Below are 21,721 nucleotides of genomic sequence, written 5' to 3' on the forward strand. Positions count from 1 at the left end.
TGAACAGTGACTATCTTGTATTGAAGCGGTTCCAATGGCTTATTTATGTATTATAGGTACAAGTGCTATGACTGAGTAAATAAAGATGCCCGCCCTAGAGGGAGGCAGGCATAGAGGTAGCCCAAGCCCCGTGCTTGCCACCTGTCCAAAGTGGTAACCCAAATCTAAATGTCATCTTCTCTGTTGTGTTTTTGCTTTGTAGACTCTGGAAAACCCCAAGTATGAGTTGATCATCGAGGCTCAAGATATGGCAGGACTGAACGTTGGATTAATAGGCACAGCCACCGCGACAATCATGATTGATGACAAAAATGATCACTCGCCAAAATTCACCAAGAAAGAGGTAACCGTTTGCTGAACACCACTCTTGGGGGGTCACAGCCTTGATTGCTGATCAGTGCTAATTCTGTGTAGCATGGCCCCTGCCAGCTTTCTGTTTGCAAAATCAAAACACTCCTTTGTGGAGAAAGGATGATGTGTTGCCAGAATACTAGTTCAGTTTTATCTTTTTTTTTTTCCTAGTTGAAAATACCAGAGCCTTGTGAGAACAAAAGCATTGAACCTTGTTAAAGTCCGTGGGAAAATAACTTGTAATGCCACATTTCCATCTGCATAGTTTTATCAGTGCTATTTAGTGCTGAGTTATGTGAGTCCTATTGTGATTTTAGCATAACAATAACTATCTTTTTTTTTTTTTTAGCAAGTGTAGATTGAGAGGCAAGACAGGACAGCAGCAAGAAAGTAAGATTTTCTTGGCAATAGCAAGGTGGCTTAGGAGCTTATAAATAACAACCAAGTTAGCTTGTCTGAGAGAGCCATTATTTATTCTCGACTCCTGTGCTTCTCTGATTATGGATCACGGATGTCGTTTCCCATTTATTCCAATGGAGCTATGTTTGGGGACAGGCTGAGTACACAAGATTGCATTTGGTTGCTGAATTTGTATCCAAACTAGGAAGTCATTTGCACTACGCATCTGATGGAAATGTGCTAAGATCGTGATTCCTTTGAGGGTCGGTGCAAGGACCAAAGATTTGAAACCCCTCTTGAGACTGACCAGCAGCTCAGAATCACTGATAAGAGCCCCTGCCGTTTGCCAAGCCTCATTATGCCTCTGCCATCACCACAGGCTCACCACCTTCGATCTGTTGCCTCATTGAAGTGTGTGAGGTTGGTTTCCTTTTAGCCAATAAAGGAGCTAGCTTATTTTAAACTCAGAGAATCTAGATAACTGTTCCGATGTCCTAGGCACAGTAAGTGACAAAACTGGGATGTGAACAGAGTTCCGGATGAGCCATGCTCTGATCTGCGGTGCTATGAGTCCCCATCTGCCCTGATGTTTTCCACCCTCCCAGGCGTGCAGAGAAAAGACCCATGTCTGGATTTGCAGTTGCCCCACCCCTCTCCCCAGAGTCCAGGGACTAGCGCAGATAGCTCGGGACAGGTGGGCCCTCTCAGCCTCCTGGCTCCCCAGGGACCTCTCTCCCTCAGCAGCCCTAATGATTACTCCAGGAAATGGGACTCTGCCCCTCTCCCACTCAGGATCCCAACCTCAGAACAGCAAAGTCCACAGTAGCTAATGTGGCTCCATTCTGTTGCTCCCATGACAGTGTTCCTATAACTGCTAATACAGATTGCTCCTTACTCCCATGTTTCTCAAACTGGTGTTCCAAGCAATTTACTCCACAAGTTAATACAAGTTACACCATTGTAGGACAGGGGGAGATTTCAGGATCAAAGAGATGTGGGGAACACTGAGTTGAAAGATTTCTTTTCCTGCAGGACTTCTGGGTAGCTTTCAAATGCTTTGTGTCTCTCTACATGGGGTACATATGGACTGTAGGGTTTCTCAGACTTCTTTTGCCTGGAAATAATATTCCTGGATCACCTCATCATGTCTCATTGAACTGGTGTCCCATGGAATATTCACTGGGGATAGTGGCTTGTCTGTAGAACTTCTTGTGAACCTATTTCAAAAAATAATAATTCAAGGCACATTGTAGTAGACAACGTAAACGTAGTAATGAAAATAAAAATTGGATGGCCCCAATCTAAAATAAGAAAACCTATCAGTGTTACTTAGTGGGTGACATTAGTTACTTCAGTGACGCTGCTATGACTCAGGAAGAAAAGAAGCGTGCGCCTAGTCATGGGCTCAATACTGTGAGTGAGAAATGTTTCTGATTGGTTGTTTTTGTTAATAGCACTGAATTCGAGGAAATGCTTAACATAGATCTTAACGTAAAGTAAGAGACCCTGAGTAGCATAGTGGAAAATGTATTCTTCACCTGTGGATACTGGCAAAAGCACAAACATTCTCTTCGAATGAACATTGGACGATGAGCTAGGGGTTCCCTCAGGGCAGAGTTGATGTCTCAACTTGTACAGAGGTATAAGTAATAAAATGAGAGGAATAGATAGCTAGCAAGCACATCAAACTCTCTCTCTTTTGGATATCGTGTATCCCAAAGGGGTCTTTGTCCAATGTTGGATAAAGTAAATTCACAGTTCAATGTTCTAACATGTTCCTGGAAGGCTGTGTTTGTTGTTGAGGAGAGAGGGAGCCATACATTTTTGGATGCCGGAACTGCTAGAGGCAATATAACAGAGATGTGGAGGGGTGGGTTCTGGGACCAGAACTGGGTTCAAATCCTGCTGACCCTATGTGGGACATGAGCATGTTAACCATTCGCAGTCTCATTTGTTTCACCTGTTAATGGGGCTATTAAGAAAGCCTACCTCATCAGGTCCTTTTGGATATTAAATGAGCTAATGACGAAAAGCACCGAGATAGTGCTTGACATGTAGGATTCTCTAAAGTATTGGTGATGAGGATAGAAGTGATGAGAACGGTGGTAATTAAAAAGGTGGTACGGACAGTGGTGATGAGGACAGTGGGATAAAGGCAGTGATAAAGAAGATAGTGATGAAAAAGGTGGTGGTGAGGAAGATGGCAGTGGGGAACAAGAGAATGATATGATGGTGATGATGTTTCTGAAATTTGAGAGGCCAGCTGACTTTTTTATTTAAAGAGCCATCTCTCCTCCCTGTTGAAAGGCTGCTGTTTTCCTTTCAATTTATTGGTGAACCTGCTCATGCACTTCAAAATACATAGTTGAGACCCTAGAGTTCTGGGGGAAAGGAATTCTGTAGGAGAGGTGGCAGAATCTGTAAACTGCATTACTATGAATGAAAGCCAAAAAGGCTAAGAGAAACCAACAGAAGGAGGAGACCTGATGAGACCACAGCCCAAATGTGGTGGTCTGTAGGATGCGGAACAGGTAGAACAACACGAAACACTAGGAACAGAGAGGATACGTGGAGCTTGTGATCTTGAAGTTCAGATAATTTTTAGGGATGTATGTCAACATTCAGTCATTCCAGAGTGGAAATGGTAGTCATGTGGGATTGAGGGTGTTTAGAAAGCTGTCCAAAAAGATGTGGTCTTATGTAAATTTCTACTTATATGAAGACATTTCTTAGGAAATTCATAGGAACATAGGGTTGTGGTGTTTGTTTGTTTTTCAATTCTATTGGAGATAGTCTTCCATCTCCAGAGAAATGCATTTTTTAAATCTATTTCAAAGATCGGTTAAAAAAAAAGAAGTTATGGCTGGCTGCAAATAACAGAGACTGGAAATAACACTCTGTGAAATGAGATAAAGGTATATAGTTTCTCTCACATAAACGTCTGTCGGTAGACAATCCCAGGCCGATATGGTGACACCATGACATAATCAGTTTCCGAGATTCCTCTTACCTTTCTTAAACTCTGCCTTCTCCAAGGCTGCCTCAGGGGATAAAGGGGTCACTGCTGCACCAGCCATCACGTCCATATTACAGGAAGATGAAGAAGGAAATGAGAAGGGCAAAGGAGGACCTGCCACCTAAGTAAATGTTACTTAAAATGCTTCCTCTGAAAGGGAAAGGATTTCTGTTTGCACCTCCTTAGTCTGACTTATCTGTAAGGGAGACTGAGAAGTAACTCCAACCATCTTTAGTTGGCATGTTGCAGCGCTTGGTCATACAGGGGTTGTTACTAAGGAAGGAGATATTTTAAAGGTTATATGAAAAAGTAAATTCTTAGTGCAGAGTACACTCTTTTGTTGTTCCTCTTGTGTTTATTTACACTGACTGTAAGCTTGCTGAGAAGAAAGACCCACCCATTTTATTCAGTTGCATTCCCAGTAGGCACTCAAAAAATTCAGTATTTTCTGAATGTTTCCTGAAGGTAATTTTCACTTGGGAACAGTGTCACTGGATATGATAAACCAACGTCATACTTAAAATTGCTACTGATACGTGGAAATCAATTTTTAGCCATGGATTTTCATGAAAATTTGGGTTGATAGCATTAGTCTTCCTATGGAAAATCTTCTGTGAGTTTTCCTAATAGGTTTTAACACATAGCTTTCACTAAATGTTAGATTTAACTTTCCTAGATTAGGTATTTTGAAATGACTTTAGGAAATCTAATTAAATGCTCCAATCGCAGAGTTTCAATTATAGGTGAGAATCTCAGTCTCATTCAGAATAAAGTGACTTGTCCACGTCTCTCTCTAAAGATTTCTTTTAGAAAACAGTTCTGATTTGTGCTCAGAACACAGCTGATGCTCAACAAATACTGAGGGCAGAATTCATAGTTTCATATAAACCCTAGATCATGAGGATTAATAAACTCCCCATTCATTTTAAAAGAATGTGTTTGTAAATTACCACAAGATTTTTCTTTAAAAAGATATTGAGTTTTTCTTCAGTTATTCAACCAATTGATTCTTTTCAGATTTTACTTGAAAATGACAATTGGTAATATAGACTTGATACTTTAGGAATTTTTTTTTTTTGGCTATTTGATTAATTCTTTCCAAGGTACCGTATTTGCCGGCGTATAAGACGACTGGGCGTATAAGACGACCCCCTAACATTTCCACTCAAAATACAGAGTTTGTTATATACGTGCCGTATAAGACTACCCCCTCTTCCGCACACCTTCCACACACCAAATAACTTTCAGTTTAAAATTTGCATCATACTTCTTTCTTTTGGCTGGTGCCATGATAGGGATGATAGGGGTTTGACTGGTCGACATTTTCTATGCTGTACTGTACAATGGTGCAGTATTGTGGTTGGCTGTTGGCTGTATACAAAGCCTGTTTGATTGGTCCCTGCTCCCTGTTTGCCCGCCCTGTCACTATAGCAGTCTGGTCCACCCTTGCATCAGCATCTCCCTGGGACCTCACTAGTGCGCAAGTGCGAGCTCTTCAACATTCTAACAGGCACCATGATAGCGCAAAATCGCGAATCTTCAATGCATATGTAAAGAAATATACGGTAACCCGAATTTACCACACTCGCAAAATCGCACACAGCCGACCATACACCCAGTATGGTATCGCGATTTGCGATTTTGCGCTATCATACTGGGTGTATGCTCGGCTGTGTGCGATTTTGCGAGTGTGGTAAAATCGCATAACAGCAAAATCGCATAACAGCCGAGCATACACCCAGCAGCGCTGCTGATGCCTGAACGGTATGTGGAATGAAGTGAGCGGGCATCGGGAGGCCACTATGGCACGGGGCAAGCACTATGGGCAGTCTATCTGAAGTGTACCTGGCGTATAAGACGACCCCCCCACTTGGAGGCATATTTTTCGGGGCCAAAAAATCGTCTTATACACCGGCAAATACGGTAGAAGTTTTCATGTTTGAGCTGTAACATTACAATGCCTATAATAAAAATGACATCAAAGTTAAAAGATCCTGTGCTCCAGCTGGAATGTGAGAGATAAATGGATAAATGCTCCAGTTTTCCCAAAGGGATGAAAGTCAGTGGTGCTAGCTGGAATCCAGCAGGCTGAAACGGGGCCACTGGAAGGTACTCGCATTACATTATCAAGCGGACGCTGGGATCCAGTCTCCAATTCCTAAATGCCAGTTTCAAGTCAAGAACTTGATGCCTTCGGAATCTTATTTTCTTTGGACTATTAGCTTTTATAATAAAAAAAGTGTTTTATAAATTAACTGCTTAATTCACCCTGTAATACTTTTTCTCTTAATGTTTGACTATAAACTCTATGGTCTCTTGTCTGTATAATAATTATGTAAAACCCTTTCTATAGAAAAAGAACAAAAAAAGTCTTTCTCTTAGCAGAGTTGATAGAAACTTGCTGTGTACTACTGAGAGTTTAGAAACTTTTTTTCCACATTCACAACACATTTCATTATTGAAAAACTCGTAAATTTTGAGACTTGTTATTAACAAGTTTCTGTTGGATATATATACACGAGCTGTGCAATTTCAAATATTTTTGTGTAGAGGCTAATCTTTAAATCGATTAAATTGATGTTAGCCATGTCATCCACCTCCTGTTTTGAGCTACATGAAGAGTTTTATATTAACTTTATTGACGTCAGTAGCACAGGTCAAATCACTAGAAATCTAAATCTTTGCCAAGAGCTCATTATGATTCCATTCTCTTCATTAGTAGGTTTATCAAACAATCAAGGAGCTATTTTATTTCCTGTGTTACAAATTTTCCTCTTAATGAATTATTTGATGCAGAATGATGTCAGGATAACATCTATTTATTTCACTTCTTAGCTTTATCACTTTTGCTTCCTATTCCATTAATGTTTTAATAACAACTTTATTGAGATACAATTCACATACCTTAAAGTTCACCCCCTTTTGTGCACCTGAAACTAATTCAAAAAATGTTTTTTTAAAAAAAAGTTCACCCTTTAAAATGTACAATTCATTGGCTTTTAGTAGATTCACAGAGTTGCGAAACCATCACCACTATCTTAACCTCAGAAAATTTTCATCACCCCAAAAGAACCCCCATGCTCATTAGCAGTCATTCCCCGTCCCCTTCCCCCACAACGTCTAGCAACCACCAATCATTTTTGTGTCAGAGTGGACTTGCTTGTTCTGTACCTTTCATACAAATGAAATCATGCGATACAGGACCTTTTGTGACTCTTTCTTCTTTCACTTGGCATAATGTTTTCAAGTTTCCTCCACCTTGTAGCATGTATCAGAACTTCATTCCATTTTATGGCTAAATAATACTCCATTATATGGATAGACCACAATTTGTTTATCTGTTCATCCACTGATGAGCATTTTGGCTGTTTCAACTTTTTGGCTATTGTGAATAACGCTGCTATGAACATTCATATACAATCCATCAAGCTTTTATGTAAATTTTCTCTCAATTCCTTAATAATTAGAATTAAAAGAAGTTACCCATAATATTGCTCCAAATTAGGAGTCTATAATTTCTCACTTGTTTTATTGAAACATTCCAAAATGTCTTCCTAAATTGCAATCAATATGGCTCACTCAAGATTTACTGACTTCTTTTTAGTAAACATGTAACTTCGGTACAAAAAAAAAAGAAAAAAGAAAAAACACAGATACTTAGTGATTTTATTCACTACAAGTCAAACACAAAACCCAGATCAAGAAATAGAACTTGATCCGCAGCTCACAAACTTCCTAAAACCCCTCCCAGCTACTACTGCCTAGAAATATATTGCTTAATTCCACGTATTTGAGAGTTTCCTTGTTAGTTCCCTGTCATTGATATTTGGCTTAATTCCACAATGGTTAGAAAATATATTCTATATGATTATAATCGTTTGATATTTTTGAGACTTGCTTTTTACAACCTAGCATGTGATAAATTTTGGCAAGTGGTTCACATGCACTCAAAAATAATGTGAATTCAACAGTTGTTTAATATTCTTGTTCGAATCTTCTATATATTTTCTGTAATCATTCTATCAGTTACTGAAAGAGTAGATATGGTATCTATTATTATACATATATCTGTTTCTCTTGTTATATCCATTTTTTTTCTTTGAGTATTTGAAGCTGTTAGTAAGTGCATATGAATTACAATTATTGTATCTTCCTGATACATTGACTCTTTATTATTACAAAACTTACCTCTGTCTCTGGAAATGCTTTTTGCTTTAACATTTACTTCATCTGGTATTAGAATAACTACCCTCGCTTTCTTTTGGCTACTGTCATCATAGTATATTTATTTCCATCCTTTCTTTTCTCAAGTTTTCTGTAATCTTACATTTAGAATGTGTCTCTTATAAGCAGCGTATGTTTGGATTTTTATTTTTTTACTCAATTCTGATAATCATAGGCTTCTTACTTGGATTATTTTGTCTGTTTAAATTTAATGCACCTACCATATATATTGGTTTAAATCTACCAATCCTAATATTTGTTTTCTATTTGTTATACCTTTTACATATTTCTTTTTTTCTCATTTCTTACCTCTTTCAGAATTAATCAAGCATTTTTTTACCATTTCACATTCCATTCACTATAATAACTTTTTTGTTATACTTCATTTTCATATTCTTACTATAGTTTCTGAGAAATTGTAATATACATCTTTGACTTACAGAATCTAATATACCACTTCCTGGATACTGCAAAGACCTTAGAACATTTGAATTATCTTTATTCCCCTCCTGTCTTTTCAGATATTTTGCCATATGTTTTAATTCTACATACATTTTAAATTTCACAAAATATTATTATTTTATTTAAGAAATATCCATTTATATTTGCCATTTATATACTCTATATTATTTCTTATTCCTACACGTTTCTGTGGTTCCATGTGGAACAATTGTCCTTCTGATTAAAGAATTCATTTTTGTTTTAAAAATAGTGCAGGTGTGTTGGTGACAAATTCTTTCATTTATGTTTTTCTGAAAACATCTTTTTTGCCTGAATTTTCGAGTTACATTTTCCCTCGATTCAGAATCTCAGTTGACAGTTATTTTCTTGCAGCACTTTAAAGCTTCCATTTCATTGACTTCTGACATCTGTTAACGTTTGTTGAAAAGTCAGCTGTCAGTATTACTTGAAAGAGATGTGGCTCTTTTGCTGCTTTTAATAACATTTATTTGTCTTTGCTTTTCATCAGTTTTACGATGGCATGCTGAGGTATGGTTTTATTTTGTATTTATCATACTTGTACCATAAGTATCTCAATTCATACTATCCCTTTTCAAATATTTCTTCTGACCCATTTTCTCTCCTCCTTCTTAGACTACATATATATATATATGTTAACTTTCTGTCTGGTGACCTTTTTTCTGGGTTACCAATCCTCTCTTCTACTATGTCTAATCAACTATTATACCCATCTACTGATTTCTTAATTCCCCTTATTATACTTTAACTATAATTTCCATTTAGTTATTTTATAGATTAAAATACCCTGTTGAAATTTTCCATTTTATCTAAATGGAAATTTAAATTCAATGATAATTTCAGTATCTAGATCACTTCTACCCTGTTTCCCCAAAAATTAGACCTAGCTGGACAATCAGCTGTAATGCGTCTTTTGGAGCAAAAATTAATATAAGACCTGGTATATATTATATTATATTATATTATATTATATTATATTATATTATATTATACTGGGTCTTATATTATAGTAAAACAAGGCGTGGTTTTATACTAAATTTTGCTCCAAAAGATGCATTAGAGCTGATTGTCTGGCTTGGTCTTATTTTCAGGGAAACATGGTAAGTCTATTTCTATTTTTAATATTTTTCTCTTGGATTTTGGTCATTTGTTATGACCCCTAGGTATGCCTAGAAATTTGTTTTAATTTAATTCTGAACAAAATACCCCCAAAAAATTGTTTTTAGCGATAGTTTGGGGCTCTGGCTGATATTGTATTCCTCCAGAAAGGATTTGCTTTTGTTTTCTGTCGAGCAATAAGAATAGATAAAGATGGCTTTAAATCAGTCTGGGATTGAGTTTGTTCATAGTTGGATTTCAGTGTTTTATGAGAGCTATTCTACTTACCCTGGTTTCCCTACTCCATGGGTACAGCTTTTCTGGGGTTCTAATGGAAAATCAGGGCTCTTACCAGGGCTCTTCCACTTTGGAGATCCTGAATTTCAGTTGTTGTCTTCTGAGGTTGCTGAAAGCTCTGCTCAGCTTCTCTTAGCCGGTAGTTTCCATTCCAATTCTTAGCCTTATGTCCCTGTGCCCTTACAAGTGAGAAAATGCCTTCAGGGTAAAAGTTCCATAGAATATTGGCTTCACTTCATTGATCTTCCCTTCTCTGCAGAGTCCTGGACCTCAAGTTCTGGACGCCTTGGTAGTGCTCTCGTGCTTTCACATAGGTGAGGTTCTGTGTTAAGGCCATGTTCTTGAGTCATTCTAGATTTGAGAGATGGTCTAGGAGAAGCTTGCCCAAATTACCATAAGCAAAGAAAAACATCTGGCTTCACTTTTTTAAATTATTTATTTTTTTTCGGTTACAGTTGACATTCAGTATCATTTTATATTAGTTTCAGGTGTACAGTGTCATGGTTAGACATTTATATAATTCATGCAATGATTCCCCATGATGAATCTAATACCCATGTAGCACTATACATAGTTGTTGCAACATTACTGACTATATTCTCTATGCTGTACTTTACATCCCCATGACTAATCCAGTCCCTTCACCTTTTTCACCCAGCTTCCTGCCCCCGCTCCCCTCTGGCAACCATCAGTTTATTCTCTGTATCTACGAGTCTGTTTCTGCTTTAGTATCAGGGAAAAGCAGTAGATATTGTGCGTGTGGAATTCACTGTAGAAAAAAAAAAAAAACCTTGTGATATTGTCATTAAAAATATGGATTGAAGAAAGAAAGGTACTCAAATGGCTTGACAGTGTCCAAACACTCTCATACCATCTCCTTCAAAATCAACTCATCATGGTAAAAAGTTTTTAAACTTTTTGTGTCTCCTCTTTGGTATTGATAATCAAGCGACTAACTCCAAGAGAGTTGGACTACCCAATTCGAAGCAAGCTTTGCTTTCCAATTCCCCTCACCCCTGAGTTGACCTGAATATCTGGAGTGTTCATAACTCTTTTGGATCTTCTCATTTATTTTTGGTAGCTTTGTGGTTCTAGATAGGAAGTTAGGAAATGTACCTTTGTGCACCATTTTATGCCAAAAGTCGAATTGAGGCAAATATTTTTATCCACTTCTGCAGGATTCCATGAAATATATTTGAGGGCTTTAAATGAAACTCTCCTACTTCTATAAGAGTTTATTTCCCTTGGGAGAGCCCTTTAAATTCAGATGTGCCTGTGTCTAAACACTGACCACATAATTACACATTCTGGTTGTTCAATAGAGATTAATCCAGAAAGCCAACCACATATTTCTTAGAAGATCGAACCCATTTCAATTATCTGACTCCGGTGACTTCTCTGGAGGGTGGAGCCCAAGACATTTTAACAACCAGATAAATCTTTAACGATGATTGAATGTTATTCCAAATAGTCCAGGCTCCCTTTTCCCATGAGGCTTTTTATAGCCATAATGGTAAAATATGTGAGACTTTTTTCTGTGGTGCTGTGAAATTACATATCTGACAGTTTTCTACGTGGCTAAAGTTTTAAACAAAACCAGGCATACACTATTGGGAGCTTTATGCCATGCTCTGTGCTGTGTGATGAGGGAGTACCAATATGTAACGAAATGGAATATTTGGGGAGAAGAGAACAGCGTGATTTCAGTGCACAGGGACCACCAATTTCCAACTGCATAAGCCATAACATCATTCACAATTACATTAGTTCCTGGTCCATGTTGGTCCAACACAATACCTTGTGCAAGGCCTCTAGGAGCCATCTATGGTAAATTGCATTCCCAACATCCCATCGTATAATAGAAGAGAGGTTAGCTGCAAAACAGCCAACACCCACGTGCCCCATTTATCTTCACTTGGAAAGGGTGAGTTCATTGCTTTCTTCTCCTGCTCCAAGGTCAGAAAAACATGAAATCATCAATTAAATTGCCTCCTGTTCAAATTTCAGAAGTACATGAAAAAGCAGGTCTACAGCTGGATTTCCTGACTCAAAGAGAGTGAAGCAAAACATTTGTACAAATGTAAGCTTTATAAATAGAAGCCATTATCCAAACAGGATTCTTCCAGCTAAGGAAATGGGTAGTGGATACATTCCCAGATTTAACTGTTCATAGACAGCAGGGTGAGAAATTGTGCTTTGATGAAAATACCCGTGCCGATTATAAACTGTGTGTGTGATGTCAAAATGTCTGGATTATTTTAAATGAAAAAAACCGTAATCGGTGGCTCATTCTTCAAGTTGCTCGTAGAGGGAGACCAGGCAGCCAGAGGATTTACTGTATTAATCACTCTTTCATAATTATATTCATGATGTGTTGGTCCCCATCATTCCTGGGTGAACCTCCGTGTAAATTCTTTACCTCTGTGCACCCTCTGCTTCTGCTCAGCAGCAACTCAACGGCAATACAAGCAACCTTTTACCACAGCGGGCAGAGCCTCACCACTGGGCTACTCCAGAGCAGAGAGGCCTCTGAAGCCTTCATCCATCTGTTCCTCTTCAAGGACAATATCCACACACTAAGAACAACAACCACAAAACATCTACTTTTCTTAACATTACTACACTTCCATAATGCAGCTTGCGGAATGAGAACTTGAGTTCAAAAATAGAAAGCCACGGGCAACAAAAATAGAGCGTCTTGGAAAATGAAACATCCAAACGCACACTGCACCTGGGAAGCATTTTGTCCTGAGCAGTGTTAGAAAGAAGATCGCTGGGTCTCCTGCATGGATGGTCTTTAACACTCTTCACCTGATCACAGCCTTCCTGCATCCCAGGCCACATGAGGCTCTACTTGTTCCTCAACATGCCATGCTTTGGATGCCTCGGCACCATGGCATATTCTGTTCCCTTCTCCCTGGAAGGCCTTTCCTTTCTTTTGTACCTGGAAAACTCCAATTTATCCTTCAATACACAAATTATAAATCCCCCACCACGGAGGAAGTTGTTGCTTCTTTCTCCTTGTTCCTACACACACTAAGTATCCCGCCCCCCAGCGTAGTATTATCATATTACCTTTTAATGGTGTACTCATACTAATCTCCCTAAAGCCATTTGAATGCTTGCGATTTAGGGTCATGTTCTTTTCATGACTGCCTGTGGGGCCAAGTGCAAGGGTGACATCCATTGCTTAATTAGAGATGAATTTATTATTCATGCAACAAACTCTCATCACAACCTGTTGTGTCTCAGCTTCTAATATACCTTTCAATATTATTCTATTTCGTATTATATATAGTGTTGCATGTATACCATTATATGTTGTTATATACATACTTTATATTCTATTCTATTCTAATATGTACACATCCTAATATGTACATATTTTATTCTAGTATACAATGTATAATATTCACTTTCTAGTGTGCCAGATAATTAAGTTATTAACTCGTTTATTGTCACTCTTCCCAAATTAGAATGTTAGCTCCATGAGAAAAGAAACTTTGTCTCTTGTTCCTTGCTGTGGTCCCAGGACCCAGCCTGGCATGTAGTATATGACCAAATCATGGGTGAATGAGTAGTAAGTTATAAATTAAATATTTGACAGTAAGCAACAGAGGCGATTGAAAAGTTAAAGTGGCATGCTTTTGAAAGGGACTTGAGAAACAATCTCATCCAATCCACTGGTTCTAGAGATAACGGACACCCCTCAAGGCAGATAGGAGATCCCAGGCCAGTCCCACTGTGGCACAAAATGTTGCTGCCAGTGAAAATCAAGGCCCTACAATAACACAGAAATCACAAGTGAACATGAGGTTTATCATTTTACTGTGTTGCACCAAGAGCTGAGAGGGTTGGAGTTAAATTCCTTTCCAGAGGTGAATAAACTGCAGAGTCCTAAATCTACTTCTCTACCTCTAGTGAAAAAGGAAGGAAGGAAGGAAGGAAGGAAGGAAGGAAGGAAGGAAGGAAGGAAGGAAGGAAGGAAGGAAGGAAGGAAGGGGAAAGAAAGAAAGAAAGAAAGAAAGAAAGAAAGAAAGAAAGAAAGAAAGAAAGAAAGAAAGAAAGAAAGAAAGAAAGAAAGAAAGAAAGAAAGAAAGAAAGAAAGAAAGAAAGAGAAAGAAAGAAAGAGGAAGGAAGGAAGGAAGGAAGGAAGGAAGGAAGGAAGGAAGGAAGGAAGGAAGCTCAATGTTAATTTAAAAAATACATAAAGGAATCATTAGAGTGGACACAGGCTCAACTTATCCTGTGAACTTAAAAGCAAGAAAGAAAATATCCACAGCTCCAGAGACCTGTATGGGTTCATTCAATGTACGGGTTAATTCTTCTAAACGGGATTAAACACAACAATCCAGAATTGATTTTCATATATTCATTGGTTTGCAAACTAAAATCTATTTCAGTTACAGACTGAGTATCTGTTCCCAATGTTGGCAGCATTTTATTTTGCTGTTGACCTGCCCATATCTGAGAAGGTAGGAACTTATGAGAAGTATCTTCTTCAGGCTGTCTTATCGGAATGTACCTATGTTTGTATATTATACATCATTACACTAAACTGTTGCTTTTCAGAGTGCACTCCTTCCTTTCTTCCTTCCTTCCTTCCTTCCTTCCTTCCTTCCTTCCTTCCTTCCTTCCTTCCTTCCTTCCGTCTCTCCTTCCTTCCTTTGTTCCTTTACCGGCCCATCCATCAGACAAGCATTCCATGCTTCCTCTTTGCCAGGCACTGTGTTAGGCTGGGGTGCAGTGCAGTGAGCATAAGAAACATAGCCCCTGACTTCATGAAGTTACAGTCGAAAGTGGGGACCACCAACCAGCAAATACCTACAGATGGCCCCGAGTGACGAGATGGAATGGGGTAAAATCACCATAGATGGGGACAATGGGCACAATGGGACAATGGAGTTCAGGGAGGTCACCTCTGAGGAGGTGACATTTACAATGTCACTGTTAGTGTCCTAGAGTTGCTGTCACAAAGCACCACACACTATGTGACTTGAGCAACAATCATTTATTCTCTCACAGTTCTGGAGGCCAGAACTCCACCATCAAAGTGTCTGTGAGGTGGTTCCTTCTGAGAGAATCTCTTCTTGTCTGTCTCTTAGCTTCTGGCGGTTTACTAGCAGTCAATGGCATTTGTAGGCTTACATCACCCAGTCTCTGCCCGCCATCTTCACATGGCGTCCTCCCTGTGTGTGTGTCTGTGTCTAAATTTCCCCTTTTTATAAGGACACTAGTCCCATTGGGTTAGAGCCAACTCTAATACCTTATTTTAACTGGGTGACCTCTGTAAAGACCCTATGTCCAGGTGAGGCCACATTCTGAGGCCAACATACCTTTTTTGGGAGACACAATTCAATGCGCAACGGTGAGACTTGGGAGGATGCCAAAAGGACCCCTGTGAAGACCTCTGAGGCAGGGAAGAGCATGCCTCGCTTGAGGAACTGAGCCATCAGTGTGGATGAAGCCACAGGAGACAGGGTGAGGGATGGCAGATGAGGCGAGATGGCAGGGGCCAGATTGTGCAGGCCGGGCAAGGAGGCTGGATTTACTCAGAGCACAGTGGGAAGACACGGGTGGACACTACAAAGGGTAGAGGGTAACCTGACAAGACATAGCGCCCCCACGCTGCTCCAAAATGTTATTGTTCCACAGGGGTGAATCCCCGGGCAGGAGATTGTTAGGGATGGTGCCACCAGTAGCACGGGACCCCACCGCCTATATCCCACACAGAATTGGGAATAATATGCACAGCAGGGGACCAACGTTAGTAGACATTTGTAGAGTGAATTTTAAGCGTATGGAGACCTTCCATATTCCACATACTGTCACCAACCACCAGGACAGTCCAGTGAAGAGAGTCTGGTTGTCATCCTTATATAGATGAGACAGTAGAGACTAAGCGGCCGGTTCCTTCCCCAAGGTCATTGAAGATAAAGGCTGAGAGTCTGAACTTTGTATCTCCTTTCTCCATGCAAATTCAAAGAGATGTCTTTCCTTAAATGGAGCAAGCATCCCATCAACAACAGCAAATGTGTAGTGAGTTCTTATCAAAGGTAAGATTGGTCATTATATCAGAAGTTCTGTCTGTTTAACACTCCTGGACCTGCTCTTTCATCCTCTTTGTTATTCAATAAACATCCAGAAGCCAGGGCACTCATCTGAAAGCACTTACTTTGTGCCAGGCAGGGTCCAAGAATTTTATATCCACTCCACCGTTCACTCCTCCTGCCAACCCTGAGATAGATACCATTATTGTCTTACCCATTTCACGGATGTGGAGACTGAGGCTCAGAGAGCTGAAGAACTCGCCCAAAGTCTAGATCCCATGCACGAAGCTACTTCTGCCCTGTGACAGGGTTAACAACTCGCCAGCTCAGTGCCAGTAGACCCCGTTCTCAGGGCGTTGTCTGCCTGATTCAGTCACAGCTGTTATCTGCTTATCCATGATTTCGCCCTTCTTGTCAGCTCTCTAGGACTCCTTGCCAGGGCTCAGGGAAGAGCCATCCAGATTTTCTCGTTAAACTCGTGCACCAGGGGCTTGCTGAAGAAGCTGGGTTCATAACTTCCATCCTCAGCTGCACTTGAACTTTTTGAACTTCAGCTTACTGCCTTCCTCTTTCCTGTTGTTTCACCTGCCTCTCCCTTCAAATCAAGGCAATATGTTGTGCATGCCCTGAACATAACTACAGCACTCAAAAAGAATTCTCCCTCCACAATTTCTTCAAATTAGAAAAAGGGATGGGGGGTGCAGAGGTCTCTTAAGAGCCAATGAATTTGATTAGCAGGCTTGTATCCTTATTTTGATAGATCCAGTGGGCAAATATAATAATCATTTCTTATAAGGAAAGAATGAAAAATGATTTCATCCCTAAAACCAACTTTTTAAAGCTAACAGTTATTAAGTGATTATCTGTGTGAAGCTCTGTTCTAAATGCTTTTGGCATCTTAATTCATTTAATTCTCAACAGCCCTATGACATAAGTAATCTTATTATCCCTATTTCACACATGAGGAAACTGAGGCATGGCAAAGTTAAGAAACATGCCTGAGGTTACAAGGCAGTGAGGCAGGGATGACAAATCAGGGCATCTTGTCCCAGAGCCCAGCTCTCAACTGCTACACTGTACTCACCTTCTGAGTTTCTACACATTGTCTGTGAGATTCAGAAATGAAAGAAGCCAGGCCCCTGACAAGCTAGTCTTCTGTTAGGAGACCTCAACAACCAAGTCAAATAACCTATATTGACGACAGCAACATTCTTGAAAAAATCTTGATATTTCTACTCTATATACATTCATGTGCACGTCTAATCTGAAATCGTCTGGCATTGCTCTCAATAACTCATCATGGTACACTAATTATTCAAGATCTCAATTGAAATCCCAGTTTTACTCCCTGGAGAATTCAGGCAAGGGCCTATAAAGCAAGAAAAACTTTGGTTCATTAACTAGGGTCATTTTTATACTAGTCTGCTCTCTCTGATAACAATTTTTAAATCTTTTAAATTTATGACTGTCGTTACTGCTGTTCCATAATCATTAGTGAGACAATGTGCTTCTTCATGAATCTTTGTGCATTTGATATACTTATTCTGAGTTAGCAGGATTGAAAGTGGCCTCAGCTCTTTCATTCATGCAATCACCGCAAGCTTATCTAACACCGGCAGTGAGCTGGAGGCTGGAGATTTAAGTAAGATGGGCAAGTTCTCATTTTGAGGCTTAGCGGGGAAGACAGATATTAAAGTATTGCCAGAGGGGTGTATCCCACAAATCAATTCACAGAGCTTCAGGAACATGACCTAAGGAAAACAGACCGAGTCTAGGATCTGGAAAGGTGAGGTCATGAAGTAATTTCTCATCCTTTAAGTCTTGGGTTGCTAAATGAAGTGGGCAGAGGTAGTGCTAGGATAGCTCGTTCTGGGCAGAGCACACAGCGTGTACAAATGCCCTGAGTCACACAAGGGGCATTTGAGGGCCTGAGAGGAGGACCTGGGGCCAGCCTGTACAGTACAAGCACAAGAATGGGCAGGAGAGGTGGCCCACCCTCTGTGAGTTTGTTCCCCAGTGACAGACTGCAGGAACCATGCATTGGCCTTAAGCTCCCCCATATTTCCCAGTCAGAATGAACTGGTTCTCTATGACCTGCATTTCTCCAGGGTTTTGTTCCTTCCTCAATCACAGTATTCTTCCCAGCATGCATTGGATCAGCATTATAGGTATCCATTTCTGCCTCCTCCAGACTGCAGCTCCCTGAGGACAGACACAGCTTCATTTGTCACCATCTCCCCCTTCAGTCACAGAGTGGTGTACACAGAGAGAGCACAAAGGGTATTTGTTGCATTAAATCGAATCTAACAAACAGCACTCTTTACCAGCAGCTCTGCAAATAGGAACAGATGCTTTTGCTAATGGCCCCTAGATGCATGGTTTAACACAGGTTCAATTTGGCACTGTAAATCTATATATCACAGCCAGAACCGGTTAGCTGTCTGGTTTACAACAGCCAAGCACTGGCCTCCCACTTGACGGGCAATGGGCCCTGTCACTCAAGGAAAGCCTCAACAAACCCCAGAGAACTGAATTGACCACTTGTACCAGCCTTGTATAAAAACAGCCAAAATACCATTTTTCCCTTCAGCTCTGGGAAATTGAAAAGACAAATCAATTAGAGTAAGCCTGAGACTAGAGGCTCACTCTTCCTCAAGAAAGTCTGCTTGTAGTTTCTTCAGAGTTAAAGATGCTCTATGTTCAGTCATTTTGCTATTGAAGGCAGAAACCCACTTTGAACTAGCATGAGCAAATTCTGCAATGTGTTTGGACTCATCGCTGGGCATTGCATTGGTATGCATTGTTAGATATTGTGTTGGTACTCGTCACTGGGCATTGCATTGGTGTGCATTGTTAGATATTGTGTTGGTACTCGTCACTGGGCATTGCATTGGTGTGCATTGTTAGATATTGTGTTGGTACTCGTCACTGGGCATTGTGCTGGTACTTGTCACTGGGCAAAGCTTTGGTACTCACCACTGGGGAATGCAATGCTACTTGTCACTGGGAAGCCTAAGGGCTTTCTGAGTTCAGATGTGGCTGCCTTCTGGGCTCAGACAGCCTTATCAGAATGCTATCTACATATCACTCCACCTCTTGGTTCTGCTTGTCTCTCTATATTGGCTTTATTCTCTGGTAGGCTCTCTCTTCATGGCAGGTAAGATGGCCTCTGATGGCCCTAAGCTCATGTCCCCATGGCCTATGTACAAAGGAAAACACACATTCCCCGATTCCCCAGATCCAAACACTAATCTCGTAGAAAGATTTCAATTGGTTGTACTGGGTCACAAGGCCACCTCAGACCAACACTGATCACTAGGAAACGATGAGATGATTGGCCCACTCCAGGTGTGAGGAAGACAAAGTGAGGCCTGTGGTTGACAGCACCCATGGGACCCCAAGGGATGGGGTGAGATGGTTCCCCAAAGAAATGGATACCTAAAGATTGAAGCTACATTTCCATGTGCTCTAGAGCCTGTTTGAAAGCGAGTTGGTTACCTTAGCTTGGCCATTGTAAGCAGGGGTGTGCTGCAGACACATGGCACCAGCTTTGCAAGAGTTGTTTAAGGGCATCTCTTCCCAATTCTGTGTGTTCTGACATGGCATTGGTGTCAGCTTGAAATCCACCATAGCGGGGATATTTACACCACAGAAACTGACACAAGCCATACAGCGGGGCTTTATTTTTCCTTAAGAGTTATTTGTTAAACATTTACCAGCACACCACTGTGTGTGAATTTTCATTTTCCCCATTCCTTTCCTAAATAAAAGTGTGTGTGTGTGTGTGTGTGTGTGTGTGTGTGTGTGTGTGTGTACTTGAAGCCACAATAGATGAGCCCCTGTGTTCTCCATGGTCTCAGGTGATGCTTACTTCCTCCAGACTGGTTTATTGGCTTCTGTGTTTTGAAGCCCCGGATGTGCATGTATTTAAAGGATGGCCCTTTCACATCCTGTACAGTGGGACGTTCTTTATATTTTGCAGATTCATTCTCTCTGTCCCCTGTTCCACATGCCAATGACTGTGACTAACAGGATTCCGTGTTGAAAGTGGGACCTGTGACTGGTTTCACTGTGACAGGACAGTCTACCTCCGCTGCCGGCCTGGGATTTGTTAGTTACCTCAGACCTGCAGAAAATAAGTTATCTCCTCTTTGCAGTTCTTTTGCTTTGGAAAAGTGGTGGGTGTCATTCAATTGTTATGAAGCTGGAGCACAGCTGGCCCATCTTCCCCAGGGGTGTGGGGAAGGGCGGGGGCAGAGGGGGGTGGAGTTCAGTTGCTGTTAGCTTAAGAAGAGCCCAGTCCATCCCCTCCCTGAATTTGGGAGGGGAAGTCTGGAGCTTTCTCCAGGAGGCACCTCAGCCCAAGGGCCTGTGAATCTGAGAAGCCAAGGTCAGCCGGCCCTGGGGTACAAACACACATGATTACAGGACTGAGGTGGGGCAGAAAATGCAGCATCTCAGAGTCAAGTTAATTGAGGGCCTTTCCCTCAGAGCAATTCTGCCACGGGTGACAAGGGAGGGAACAGGTTTGCTTCCTATTCCTGGGTTTTTTAAATTTCTTTAGCTGATTTTGCCACGCAGCGTGTGGCTGTTTCATATTCCTCATCTTTGTAACTGTTTTGAGGCCAGACTTGATGCCAGAGGCCGCAGGAATGCAGGGGAACCATCAGCCGTCTGGATGTATTAAGACATGGAGCTGTCCTGGGGTCTTCCCGTGAATAATGTGATTGTAATTGTGTTGCCAGGATAGTGTGTGGGAGAGATAACTGTGTGGTGTATCTGAAAGTGCTTAGGACATAGTTGACACTCAGGTATCCCATGAGCATTGATTAAGCACCTACTATGAGTCAGGTACAGCCATGGGGGAATATAAAGATGAGTGAATCAACAGATAATATTTGAGGGCAAGTCACAAACATACGGTTTCTTCCCCCCGCTCTTGCCCAAGAGTCAACCCTGGAACCAGATATTATCAAAATCCTTAAAAAGATTCCTATTCACCGGTCTAGCAAACTCACTTTAAGCAATCTGAGAAACTAGACATAGATCAACATAGATATATTAGAACAGAATTCCCAGGAGGCCTCTGACCTGACTGGTTCCAATTCTAAGCATTGGTTAACCAGAGATGTTAATGGCAAAACTTTCTGGTCTTTATCCTCCTTAATCCGGCCAATACCCACACCCTCATCCTGCCTGGGAGGAATCTAAACAGCTTTTTGGCCTTTTTCTCATCTCTGTGTTGTCTCCATTGATGAGTCACATCCCAGTCCCCTTATCCATGTGATCTCCAGATATCTGCATTCGCACAAACCTGGGGAGAATGTTTTACATCTTTGGGCAAAAGCTGACCTAAGACGATAGCTAATTGCCCTCAGTTCTAAGACTAAACACAACCTCTTCACAATGTCTATTTTTATATTTGCAAGATATAGGCTGAAGTGTGTCATCTATAGCTATTCAGTATTTCATTAAGCAAATAAAATCTATTTGAGGCAGTCTAGGGGTTTTCCTCACTGGACCTGTGTTATATCCAGGGCCCCTGGCTCTACTAGTGCACTTATATTTCTTTCCCACCTGAAAACTTGAGTGCTGATTTGTGAAATAAAATAGAAATTGCTTACACTGCCTAAAAGCTTTCTATGGGATTAATATCTATTTTTGAAGAAATTTTAATATTGCTCTGGGTTTTAAAGTCAGCAGGAAACCTACAATCAGGATTGTTGCATTTTCCCCAACATCAAGCATAGGACTCATATGTAATAAGAAAATACTTTTTGTTGAATGAGTAAATTTTCATAGTGAC

General features: G+C 40.6%; 1 protein-coding gene across 5 annotated transcripts in view; it reads left to right on the forward strand.

The window, feature by feature from the left end:
• CDH13 (cadherin 13) overlaps window positions 1-21,721 on the forward strand; it is a gene marked incomplete at its 3' end in the record, with an annotated part of 1,171,491 nt that overhangs the window by 1,034,256 nt on the left and 115,514 nt on the right. For all 5 annotated transcript variants that reach the window (XM_081031360.1, XM_081031359.1, XM_081031358.1 and 2 more), the window contains one exon: window positions 203-343. In XM_081031360.1, coding sequence (XP_080887486.1) covers window positions 203-343 — 141 coding nt within the window. The remainder of the gene's footprint in view (window positions 1-202; window positions 344-21,721) is intronic.

The sequence above is a fragment of the Rhinolophus hipposideros genome (assembly GCF_964194185.1).
Source record: "Rhinolophus hipposideros genome assembly, chromosome: 21".
NCBI lineage: Eukaryota > Metazoa > Chordata > Mammalia > Chiroptera > Rhinolophidae > Rhinolophus > Rhinolophus hipposideros.